Source organism: Cebus imitator, unplaced genomic scaffold (genome assembly GCF_001604975.1).
Source record: "Cebus imitator isolate Cc_AM_T3 unplaced genomic scaffold, Cebus_imitator-1.0 Scaffold26, whole genome shotgun sequence".
In the NCBI taxonomy this organism is placed as follows: Eukaryota; Metazoa; Chordata; class Mammalia; order Primates; family Cebidae; genus Cebus; species Cebus imitator.
The window spans coordinates 9,240,430-9,254,352 of NW_016107341.1; the positions used below are offsets into that span (position 1 = coordinate 9,240,430).

General features: G+C 35.5%; 1 protein-coding gene across 6 annotated transcripts in view; it reads right to left on the minus strand.

The window, feature by feature from the left end:
* The window catches only part of PHTF2 (putative homeodomain transcription factor 2), a 169,337-nt gene that overhangs the window by 121,343 nt on the left and 34,071 nt on the right, over positions 1 to 13,923 (minus strand). For all 6 annotated transcript variants that reach the window (XM_017523130.2, XM_017523131.2, XM_037736568.1 and 3 more), the window contains exon 2: positions 7,592 to 7,671. In XM_017523130.2, the coding sequence (XP_017378619.1) occupies positions 7,592 to 7,636 (45 nt within the window). In that variant the 5' untranslated portion in view covers positions 7,637 to 7,671. The remainder of the gene's footprint in view (positions 1 to 7,591; positions 7,672 to 13,923) is intronic.

Genomic DNA, 13,923 nt, shown 5'->3' on the forward strand with positions numbered 1-13,923 from the left:
GTTGGGGGGAGATGCCAGATGTAGGTGATGGGGAGGAAGGCAGCAAATCACACTGCCACATATGTACCTATGCAACAATCCTGCATGTTCTTCACATGTATGCCAAAACCTAAAATGCAATAAAATAAATGGAAAAAAAAAAAGAAGCTGGAATTCTTTATACTTTGTTGTAGAAGATACGATCTAGAAGAATGTAGTACTTTGTTAAGAAGCAATTATTAAAATTTGAAAAAATAAACCAATTGAATGTAACTATGTATTGAGTTGGAATGTAACTTCATGGAAAGGAACTATTCCAACTTGACTAGGAATCCTAAGTAGATTTTACCCTAAGGACAAAAAAACCTGCAACTAATTTTCTATAATCACATTGTTGGTAGTAGCATTATTCTAAAACAGTTATGTGTACACTGTGGGATAAAGTAAATGAAAAACTATATAATGTCATTGAAAACCAGGATTTTGATGTAGAGAAAAGAGACATCTATAAGTTTGAAGAGGTTAAGTAAATTCCTTGTTGTAATTACTGACTTTGAATTGTCAATATCATGATGTATTTTATATATACATAATCTATCTTTCCTAGTTCTGTCCATTAAAACAGCATAGAAACAAACAAACAAAAAAGACCATCACAATGAATGTTCTCTTCAATAAATGGTAAAAAGGACAGTCTCTTTAATAAATGATGCTGGGAAAACTGAATATCCATATGGAGAAGAATGAAACTAAATCCCTATCTCTCATCATATACAAAAATCAAATCAAAATTATTTACATATTTAAAACTTAGACCTTAAACTATGAAACTACTATAAGAAAACATTGGGGAGATTCTCCCGGATATTGATGGGGCAAAGGTTTCTTGAGTAATACTGCCAAAGCATAGGCAACCAAAGTAAAAATGGACAAATGTGATCACACCAAGTTAAAAAGCTTCTGCAGAGCAAAAGAAATGTCAACAAAGTGAAAAGACAACCTACAGAATGAATGAAAATATTTGCAAACTACCCATCTGACAATGGATTAATAACCAGAATATACAAGGAGTTCAAACAACTCTATAGGAAAAAAATCTAATAATCCATTTGAAAAACAGGCAAAAGGTCTAAATAGGCATTTCTTATAAAAAAGACACAAATGGCAAACAGGTATATGAAAAGGTGCTTCACATTATGGATCATCAGAGAAATGCAAATCAAAACTACAATGAGATATCATCTTACCCCATTCAAAATGGCTTTTCTTCAGAAGACAGGCAATAACAAGTGCTGCCAAAGATGTGGAGAAAAGGGAATCCCCATACATTGTTGGTCTGTTAGAATATGAGAGACTTTTCCCAAAAGGTTTCATTTCTCATTAGACAGAATTGGAATACATGACCCATCCTATGCCAATCACTGGCAAGGGAAACAGAATGCCACGACTGGATTAGACTTACCAGGATTCGCCCCTCTGAGACTTTGGATACACATTCTCTGGCTATAAGGCCGATGGAGAAGAATGAATTTCTTAACAAAGTAGAGGCTCTTCCACCAGGAAAAGCGGTGAGGAATAATTTTGGGTAGGAAATTCACTATATGCCAGTCCTCTACACACCCTTTCTTCTCAAGGAGCTAAAAGAGGAGGAGTTTGGAGGAACCTAGGGGTTTGTTCTCACAACATTGAGAAAGGCATCTGTGATGAGAAAGAATAAGCCAGCTCTAGAAAAGCAATAGGAATAAAGGGGTAGATAAGACACATCTGACGGTGCTCTGGTCTTGGGATTAGGTCAACCCTGAGAAAAGTTTCACCACTCAGCATGGTTTGGCTTGAAAGCCAATTAATTTCCCTCTTTAAGATAGATTGAGTTAGATTTGTCTCACTTGCAAGAGAATCCGGGACACTGATGAAGGAAGGATAATACTAAATGACTACACGTGGTTTTAGAGTTGAAAGCTGAGACTTAATACTTTTGAACCATCTGTGCAACCTTAGCCAAGTTAGTACTCTGAAATGCCCCACACATACTTAAGTACACACACACACACATTAATATAGCTGAACTTTACCAAAAAGGTAGACAATTTAAAGTTCCCAACTATTTATAATTGATAGCAGTTACCAGTCAAGTTAATGTTACTCAGGCTAGTTTCTCATTTAAATAACTAAATGAATCCCAATGCTGGTTCATATTTAAAAGCTATTAAACATATTCATTAGTTTTCTTCCTGGCAACTGATTCCTTAAAGGCAATGACAATGCTGGGTGTGGTGGCTCACGCCTATAACCCAGCACTTTGGGAGGCCGAGGCAAACAGATCTCAAGGTCAGGAGTTTGAAACCAGCCTGGCCAATATGGTGAAACCCTGTCTCTACTAATGTTACAAAAAATTAGCTGGGCGTGGCAGCAGGTGTCCGTAATCCCAACTACAGGCTGAGGAAGGAGAATCTTTGAACCTGGGAGGCAGAGGTTGCAGTGAGCCAAGATTGCACCACTGCACTCCAGCCTGGGCGACAGAGCGAGACTCCATCTCAAAAAAAAAAAAAAAAAAGGGAATGACCAATATTTGTATCATACAGTTCTTCCTCAGCCCTATATGCTAAATTGACTATTTTAATATCTCTATACAATGTTGCTAGTGCTTTTCTTCTCTTTTAAATTTGGGAAGTTTTTCTAGGCCACTCTTCTCTTATGTATTTATCTAGTGAAAATCGAACCTCATTCTCTCATAATTTTGTCTGCACAGTCACAGTGGCATCTTAAGGGTCATTACACTGTTTAAAGGAATACTTAGTGTGTCAATTACCTTTGAATACATATAACTTCAGGTCTCTATTTTGAATAACTTCCAAAAGATAAGTAACTCCATTCCCTTTCCTTGGAAATGAGAAACCAGAAATATGAGAGCAGAGAATGTTGCTGCAAAACACATTCAATAGCTCATTATTAACTAAAAACTATTCTGGTCTCTCCCCAGTTGTCATTCTTGTTGCACTAACAGTTCCTCCAAGTTAATAACTGAAAATTACTTTCGACCAATAGGAACTTTGAAATTATTCATGACTATGATGACTGTAATAGTATAAAATGAAGTTTAAAATTGGATATTAAAGAACTTTTAAAACCTCAAAGTAAACCATACAGAGAATAATTTATTTAGGCCAGGTGCAGTGACTCATGCCTGTAATCCCAGCACTTTGGGAGGCCAAGGTGGGCGCATCACTTAACGATTTCGAGGTCAGCATGGTCAACACTGTGAAACCCCACCACTACTAAAAATACAAAAATTAGCTGGGCATAGTAGCACACACCTATAATCCCAGCTACTCAGGAGGCTGAGGCAGGAGAACTGCTTGAACCCAGGAGGCAGAGGTTGCTGTGAGCCAAGATTGCACCACTGACTCCAGCCAGGGCAACAGAGTAACCTTCATCTCAAAAAAAAAAAAAAAAAGAATAATTTATTTTAAAATGCTTGATATTTAAGTAGAATTTCTATATACATTTATAATACTTTAAAAGTTTGTTTTCATTTTCTCCTGGAAATTTCACATCTGATATTAGAGCTCATGTTCAAAAGAATCTATGAATCAAGTAATGGCTCTTGGCCATTCAGTATTCAAATCATAAATATAAAAATGTCACAATTTTCTAGTGGAGAAAGGTGACTCTAAAGTTAGTTATGGCTGGGCATGGTGGCTCAGATCTGTAATCCCAGCACTTTGGGAGTCCAAGGCAAGAGGCTTGCTTGAGGCTAGGAGTTTGAGACTAGCCTGGGAAACGTGGTGAAACCCTGTTTCAAAAAATACAAAAATGACGTAGGTGTGGTGGCACATGCTATATAGTTCCAGCTACTTGGGGAGCTGAGGCGGGAGGATCTTTAGAGCCCAGGAGGTTGAGGCTGCATTGAGCCAGGTTCACACCAATGCACTTCAGCCCGGGCAACAAAGTGAGACGCTCCCTCAAAAAAAAAAAGAAGAAGAAGAAGAGAGTTACTACCAAACAAATATTCAAGAAAATGAAGATAAATGTTTCTGGTTTTTATTTACAAGGATACTACTCAGTATAAGCTGGATACTATTTAATGACAGTCACAAAATCAAAGAACACTACAATATTAAAACTTCTAAAAATCATATAATCCAGGACTTCTTAACCTGGGTTTTAAGACAGACGTGATATTTTCTGTGTATGTACATCATATACATTTTTCTCAAAATATGATCCTTAGCTTTCAACTCAATTTCAAAGGGGTCCATGATTGAAATGAGGCTGAGAACCACTGGCTAGTCAATGAAGAGAAGTGGAAATTGAGGCTCAAAGAAATAAAGTTATTTGCCTATGGCTGAATAATCAGTAAGTACAGCTGCAGTTCTCATGCCCTCATTTCACTGAAGCACAAACGCCTCTAAAATTTTTTTCAAAAAGCATATATTTCAGATAAAAACAAATCTGTATGACCTAAGCCAGTGAGGGGAACTCTCAGGCTAATTATAAAAGAAACTACTAAGATGGCAGCTGGGAGGCATGACTTCAGAACAATCTATTCAGTATGGACTATATGAACAGAGTTCTAGGAGGGTCAGTTCCAAGAAAGAAAAAAAAGGAAGAGAGAATACCTGAATATGATTCACTGCAACAAAAGAAGTTTTACAATTTCATCAGAGACTTAGAAAAAGAATCCAAAAAAAAAGCAAAAGGAAAAAAAAGTTACACAGGTTGGAAATATTATAACAGCACATCTTTAAATGATACATACACAACATTATAATGTAAGCACCAAATACTGATTTAACCAAACTTTGGAGTCAATGGAACAACAGAAGGAAGAAACTCAGGGGAATCTTATAAAAAAGCTAAATCCCAATCATATAGTCAGCTGTCAACATGTAACATCTGCAATGAAATGACCAAGAAAAAAATAAGGCAGGCATGTTTCAAAACATGAAATGTCATTCTAAAAAATCGTGTTATTCAACAGAGAGTGTCTTAGAGCACAGGTCAGCAAACCAAAGCCTACATGGCAAATCTAGATAGACCCCGTCTGTTTTTGTAAATTAAGTTTCCCTGGAACACAGCCATGCTCATTAATTTTACATATTGTCTATGGCTGCTTTTGTGCTACAATGGCAAGGCAAGGTTGAGTGGTTGCAGCAGAGACCTATGACTCAAAACCTAAATTATTTACTATCTGGCCCTTTAAAGAAAAAGCCAATCCAATCCTAGTTTAAAATACTGTATGATATTTTGTATCTCCTACCGACAAATGCCAGTATTCCACTAAAAGTCATCAGTATGAAGAGTGGTAGAACTTTGGTTTCAGAACCAGAGCTATAAAGACTTGAAAATGATTGCCTCTGGGGGAGCAAAACTCAAAGATTAGGTAAGGATAGGGATGGATAATATGGGCTGCTTTTTTTTTTTATTATTATTAACAATAATCGTTGAAACACTAACTTTCAAAGTATTCACATGCATTTCTTCAAGAAAATTGAATTTAAAAGCAAAAGGAAAAAAAAAAAAAACAGAGCAAATCAAATCCAGTTAACGGTTCTAGCAACTCCCTAATATATGTGATAAGCCTGGGCAACATGGCGAAATCCCATCTCTACTAAAAATACAAGAACTAGCTGGGCATAGTGGCACATGCCTGTAGTCCCAGCTACTTGGAAGGCTGAGGTGGAAGGATCACTTGAACCCAGGAGGTCAAGGCTGCAGTGAGCTGTAGTTGTGTCATTGCACTCCAGCCTGGGTAAGAGAATGAGACTCTATCTTAAAAATAAATAAATACAAATAAAATAGAATAAATAAATACAAATAGAATAGATTTGCTAATATATTTTATGACATTTTTTATGGTTGCTCTGGAGAATATTTTGGTTGCACATATCCAAAGCTGCCAGGTAAATGACCCTTGGATAAGAGAGATGTTACAGGGCCAACTGAATGTGAGTATAATATTTCAAACCCTCTGATCCCAAAGGGAAAGGTCAGTCAACCTAGTGTGTTCTGTAAATGATCTTCAGTAAAGTTTAAAATGTTTAATGTAAAAAGCCAGACAGAAAATGTTTATTACTCCCACAGGTAGAAATTAGGAAAGAGAAAAACTTTCAAAGATACAGACATGAAAATTTTTAAAAGTTTTTTTTGGTTTTGTTTTCCTTGATTTACAATTTCATTTAACTCTTTAGTTAGGCAGACTGATTTTTAACTTGATTGGAAGTTTAAAAGTAAAGAAGACATTAACAAAAAAACACAAAAGAAAATTAATAGTATATCGGCATCAATACTTCCACTAAGGTACCTTACATGAAACAAGTAATTACACACCTGTGGCATGTTCTACTCAGAAAAAAATAACACATCTAAAGACAGACCATAATGCCATGCCAGTTACTAAGGAAGGTTTAGGTAGGAGGATCACATGAGCCCAAGTGGTCGAGGCTGCAGTGAGCCATGAGTGTGCGACTGCACTGAAGCCTGGGCAACAGAGACTCTGTCTCGAAAAATAAAAAAGACCACATTCTTAGGTTTGTAAAAGTGTTTTAATTGTCACTTATTTTCAATTAAACAAAACTTAAAAATCGTCTGTTTGGCCAGGTGTGGTGGCTTATGCCTGTAATCCTAGCACTTTGGGAAGCCAAGGAGGGCGGATCACCTGAGGTCAGGAGTTCAAGACCAGCCTGGCCAACATGGCAAAACCCCACCTCTATTAAAAATACAAAAATTAGCCGAACACAGTGGCCCGTATCTGTAATCCCAATTACTTGGAAGAGTGAGGCAGGATAATCACCTGAACCCAAAAGGCGGAGGCTGCAGTGAGCCAAGATCGCACCACTGCACTCCAACCTGGGCTACAGAGAGAGACTTCGTCTCAAAAAAAGAAAAGTTTTACATATATTATTATATTTTGTTGACACAGACATGAAGAATAAGGTCTCAAATTGTTTTAAAATGTGAAAACAAATATAATTCACTATGTACACAAAAGATCTAAGGTATTACACAAAACAACATAAATTTTAAAGAATATAAATACTCATTAGGAGTAAATCATTTATTGTATTTTCAAAAAATGTCTATATTCTTTTGGACTTCATAAAGAAAAACATTACATTGGTAAAGCTTATTTTTAAATATATAAGATGATACAGCTACTTAAATATGACAATCCTAAAACATCAAAATAAACACTTTAATATTTCAGTTTATAAAATAGAGTCCCCAAAACTCTATTTTACTGAAAAATTCAGCTATCGAATTGTAACTTACAAGGAACAGATTAAAAACTGTTGATATAAGTTATATAACAGCTCTGCTAATCTTTCTTTTAAAAAATTAAAATGTTAATGCTTTCATAAAATGATTTCATCCACAGTCCTGGAGATTTGTTTTATATTATAATTAATCTAGCTACTTTGCTATTGTAGAATAAAAAGTAGAGAAAAAATATTTTTAAGCATCTTTCCAATGTATTTAGAAATAAAATAAGTACAAGGAAAATAAAAATAATCTTTTTCCACTAAAAATCCTAAAATCTATAGCATGAAATAAACATGGATTTTTGGAATTAAAACATTTAGAAAGCTAAAAGTTCTGACTATCAACTTACCTTCTTTTGATACCAGACTATAGCATCTGTGACTTTGGACGCCATTTATTCCACTGAAATCACACATTGGTCATTTTAGGCTATGCAAGAGAAAAAAAAACATACAAATGACTTTAATTCCGCCTTCCAAAAGGAAACCAAACAGCATGCAGACATAGTACTCTGGTTACTTGCAGAGCAAGGGGTGTATGACGAGACTTGTATTACACCCTTCCTCATTACTATTTTAGCAACAGGTTCTCTTAAGTAAACAAAAATCAGCTGCCATAATAAAAGCAAGTTCTATTTGCGTGAATAAATAACACTTGAATTTTCTTACAAAAATAGATTTGTTTTTTAATAAACTTTTAAAATAAATTTCATAATTTCCTAGGTTAGACCAGAATTCATCTACAAATCTACATACAAGAAACCAATTCATTCACTCAGTAATGTAGTTTCTTTCTAGAAACCAGTGTCAATTACTGTTGCTAAAGGATGGTTTAATAGAGATGACAGAATTTATAATGATGCTTAATTTTCCCTGACACTCAGTAAACACAAAAATGAATTAAAATAACCCAAGAAGCCAAAAAGTATTTGTATTAAATACTAAGCCAATATTAGAGTTAATATACAGGAATAATTAACATTAAAGACTTCCCAGAGTAGTTATGACAATTAACCCTCAAACATCAAAACAAACACTTTGATACTTCAGTTTATAAAATACAGTCCCCAAAAGTTTATTTTACTGAAATTCAGCTACTGAACTGTAACTTACAAGAAACAGATTAAAACTGTTGATATGCTATATAACTCTGCTAATCTCTTAAAAATAATTAAACTAAGACAAACACCAAAAAAAATTTCATAAGCATCTTTTTTGTGTTTGTCTAAAACAGGATTGGTATTAAACTTAATGATTCCTTAAACCTAGAGGTTGAGATTGATTCCTATCAACTCTAGAATACTATTTTAGTCATAAGATGACACTGGCATAGAGGGAACCTCTGATCTAGTGTTAAGGATGAGCCTAAAACAAGTTCAAAAGCAGATACTGGTCCTAGAACTCATTACAAAGCAGGATCATCCAAGGACACACAGGACGATCTCAGGGAAATCCTGGGGGTAAAGCACCCTGCTGAGCCAATGCTAGCACATACAGATCTGTAACTTAGAAACACTACCACTAGTCTAGTTTGCCTCAGTAAATAAAGTACCAGAGGTTTTATATACCACTCTTGAGAGCATGCATGCTTGTTGAGCATATTAAGATTGAGATATGATAAAAATCATCAGCAAGTTCAAATGTTTAGACGATCAACCTCTAAAATTTAACGCAGAACTTATTTAATGCCTGTATTTTTTTACAGCACTGTAAACCAAATTACTTTTATAAACTTTCCTAAGAGATTAGTGACTCTAATTGATCAAATTCAAGCAAATTATGTTTTGAAATTCCTGACAAAAAGCCTAACATAATGGAAAGGAAGATAGATTCAAAAGACCCGACTTCAAATATCAGCTCCACTATCTATTATGCAATATTGAAGAAGTCACTTAATTTCTCTCAACCTGTTTCTTTCCCTTATAAACTAGAAATAACTGTACCTACCCATTCCTTATAGGATCTTTGTGACCAATAAATAATATACATAAGATGCTTGCCACATTCCAGTACAAAGAGTAGGTTTTTAATTATAATTATTTTTAACATCAATTTTCATTAAAAAAAAAATTCCCCAATCTAGGAACTATTTATATTTTCTTTTTTTAAACATGGCAATTTACAGAGAAATACTTGCAATCAGTTTTTGTTCACATTGAAAATAAAAATAGCTACCCAATTATCATAAGATCACAATGTCAATTCTCAATTACATAAACATGGATTATTTACAGATTTCAAAGTTTACCTCCACTAATTTCTCAGTCAGGTGTGGCTACCTTCATTTCTCTCACCAGGGGTTTTTGAGGAAGCTTTCCCTTAGTGACTTAAAATCTCTCATTTTTGTTTTTCTGTCCTGGAAGGCTTTGGATATGATTCATTAACTTTAACCACATTGCATCTTAGAGGTTTTCCCCACTGATTTTGCTAAGGGACTCTTCAATATAACATTATATCTTCATTACATTTGTTTGTCAATACAATTGTGAATGCCTTCCAGATTGGTTATGACCTGTCTTCTCAAAACTATGAAAAATGGTACAAAAACATGAGAATATAAACTTTTCACTTTATCCAATCTTTATTGACAAATATTCCAGATTATCTACCAAAATAAAGATCCTCTTTCCAAGCCCCATAACTGTAAATAATATACATTTCATATACAAAATGTGAAAGGATTTTATCACTCTATTAAACATATCAGATATTTAATATATTTAGGGAATATTTAAATGTTCACACATAAATAATAGTATTTTTTTAAAAGAAAAAATCTTAAATGAAAGTGAGAAAAACTCTGCCTGCCTCAGAAGAAAATAATTGTAAAGACTTTATATATATATTTTTTGGTTTACCAAGCTACACTTAGAATATACCAAAAATCTAACAAATCTAATAGTACTCTAGTTATATAAAGTGTTCTAATTTTTATTTTCTTTTGAGACAGAGTTTCACTCTTGCTGCCCACGCTAGAGTGCAATGGTATGATCTCAGCTCACCGCAACCTCCGCTTCCTGGGTTCAAGTGATTCTCCTGCCTCAGCTCCCAAGTAGCTGGGATTACAGGCATGCCCACCACACCCTACAGACAGAGTTTCTCCATGCTGGTCAGGCTGGTCTCGAACTTCTGATCTCGTGTGATCTGCCTGCCTTGGACTCCCAAAGTGCTGGGATTACAGACAGAAGCCACTGCGCCCAGCCAAGTGTTCTAAATATTTTTAACCATATTTATTTGGGCCTACAGAAATAAAAATTCAATGAATTTTCTGTTTTTTTTGTTTTTTTTTTTTAAAAAAAGCCTTTCTTCAGTAAGATTTTCTGTGCAAACTCATTTAATAGTTTTTCCGTTGTGTCAACAACCTTTCAGTCACACTGAATGGCTCATACCTATTTTTAAAACAGGTTTTACAGCATGCTGAGACAGATTTCTGAACTGAACATCTGACAAAGCACATTCAAAGATACCCAAATTACACATGGGTATAAACAACAAGGATTAATAAGTCAAATTATTTCATGAATAATGAAGATTATTTCTAAAGCCTTTCCAACTTCTTTGATTTTATGACAGTCCAGGAATACTTGTTATGATAGCTTAGGTTTAATGTTAAATTATTATATTAAAGTTTATTTACAAAAAAAAAGCATAAAAATTTATTGGGTACCTTTGACAGAGGATCTTAATCTTTTTTGATCAACTGATCTGACCCAAGGATGGGTATTATGATACATAATATTTACTTCTTTGGAAATAATCCAATCCTAAAAGCATAGGGCTAACTGCAGTTTTAACATTAAATCTTGCTATATAGACAGTTAACTCTAAGCTAATACTATCCTTGACATAGATTTAATTATCATGCCTTAACAGAATATCTGAAATTATTTTTTACTGTATCAATTTCTACACAAAATGCCAAAGGCCAGGGTAATGGGAAAAGATGAGTACAGAAGAGATGGTTTATTAAATTTGCCTTTACAGAATCTCAATCAAATACAGTGGAACAACATGGGGGGTGAGCTGTGCTGGTTCACTTACATGTGGATTTTTTCAATAAAACTTATGCCAAGTGTGCCTGCTGCTCCTGCCACCCTTTCACCTCCTTCACCTCTTCTGGCTCTGCTATCTGAGAAGACAAGACCAACCCCTCCTCTTCTTCAATCTATTTAATGTGAAGATGACAAGGATAAAGATCTTTATGACGATCCACTTACACTTAAGGAATAGTAAATATATTTTCTCTTCTTTACAATTTAGTAACACTTTCTCTCTCTCTCTCTCTCTTTTTTTTTTTTTTTTTTGAGATGGAGTCTCTCTCTGTAGCCCAGGCTGGAGTGCGGTGGTGCAATCCTGGCTCACTGCAACCTCCACCTCTTGGGTCCCAGTTCAAGCACTTCTCCTACCTCAGCCTCGAAAGTAGCTGGGATTACAGGCACGAGCCACCATGCCCAGCCAATTTCTGTATTTTTTAGTAGAGACGGAGTTTCACCATGTTGGCCAGTCTGGTCTTGAACTCCTGGTCTCATGATCCGCCCACCTCAGCCTCCCAAAGTGCTGGGATTACAGGCGTGAGCGACCGAGCTCAGCCCATAACACTTTTTCTCTAGCTTACTTTATTGAATTATACATTATGTAACACACATAACATACAAAATATGTGTTAATCAACTGTTTATGTTATTAGCAAGACTTCCTGTCAACAGTAGGCTATTAGTAGTTAAGTTTTGGGGGATTCAAAAGTTACAGCCAAATTTTCCACAGCACAGGGTCAGTGCCCCAATCTCCAAGCTGTTCAACGGTCAACTGTATAATACTACCCAGGAGTATTCTTTGTACAAATACGGTCTCCCACATTGTCAGATTTTTAACCAATCCCCATGTTACAAAAAAATTATCGAATACTATGTAATATTATAATGTACATCTCTCATTCTGAAACAAATTTCTCTGTTCTGACATATCACTAGGCTCAGAAAACAATGTATTCCCGCCCCTAACACTTTGGTGTGTTATTATTCCTATTCCATTTGTTCTCCACTCATCTTTCTAAATCAACCCAAATCCTACTTCCTCCAAGATGAAGCTTTCTTACAAGTATTCATTTGGACTAAACAATGCTGAAGCCTGATGTCTCTCTTCTAGCACCAATATATGCTCAAAAATCTAATTTAAATAAAAATACAAAGCAATATGTGACTAGACAGGTCACTTGGTCATATATAAACACTCCTAAGGAAAAAATGCGGCATCATTCTTCCTTTGTCTCCAGGTACTCAGTACACTGTAATATGTGGTAGAGGAAGTACAGCAAATAAAAAGCAGTGACGTAAGCATCAAGTGGATGGGGTTCTACATCCAAGTTCTGAAACTGTGAGCTATGTGCTCTTGAATAAGTTACTGAGTTCTCTGGATCTCAGTTTTCCCCAAGTGTCATCAAGCCAAATATTCCACAAGTTAATAAAGGTTAAATAAGTAACAATTGTGTGAAAAGAAAAACAGCTCAGAGCAGTCTGAGCTATATGAGGTATGCTCGCACAAACACGTGAGTATGGGACTTCAGTCAAGCCCCTACACCCATGCCTGGGGGCAACTGTTTAAAGTAATTTGGTTCCTGACTAGCTGCCTCACTCATTTATCTTCATGTTTCTGGAATCTGTGATACAAAGAACAATGTACCGCCAATCATTAGTATTAGCTTATGTTATTTTAACATAAATTCTCAGTAAACAACTCAGGAACTGCCTCTTCTTTCCCTTTAAANAAGAGGACTAATTTGTTCTATGTGGTTTTCAGAGGTAAGGTTTTTAAAACATCTCTGTAAGGATACTTTACCTTGGTGCGTATGTTTGTTTGTTTTTTGATACAAGGTCTCACTCAGTTGCCCAGGCTGGAATGCAGTGGCACGATCAGGGCTCACTGCAGCTTTGACTTCCTGGCTCAAGTAATCCTCCTGCCTCAGCCCCACAAGTAGATGGGACTACAGGCATGTACCACAATACCTAGCTAATAATTTTTTTGAATTTTAGTAGGCATGAGGGAATTTTTTTGAATTTTAGTAGACACAAGGTCTCGCTATGTTGCCCAGGCTGAAAAAATCCACTTTTAACTGCAGCTAATATGAGTATATATTCAGAGCAACTCAAATCTGTGCTCCCAGTTGCAATCCTCAAACTTGATGCAAATAAACCCTCTACTTGTATTAATTTTGCCTCAGCTTCTTCCTTTCAGGTCACCAATTCCAATAATGTACAGAAGTTCCTCTGAATTCTAACACACCCCAAAATATTAATATTACTATTAGTTTTACATATATGGAACTTAACATAGTAGAAACTGTTCAACTAAATAAAAAATCTTATTTAAAGTAAATGTCTTATTTAAAATAAAATACAATATTTTATTTTTAGAGACAAGGTCTCTCTGTCACCCAGACTAGAGTGCAGTGGCTCGATCATCCATAGCTCACTGTACCATCAAACTCCTGGGCTCAAGCAACTGTCTGGCCTTCGCTTCCCAAGTAGCTGGACTAAAGTTGCATGCCACCAAATTGGGCTATTTTTATAATTTTTTTGTAGAGACCAAAGGGGTCTCACTATGCTGCCCAGGCTGATCTTGAACTACTGTCCTCAAGCAATCTTCCTACCTCTGCCTCCCAAAGTGCTGGCATTATAGGCGTTAG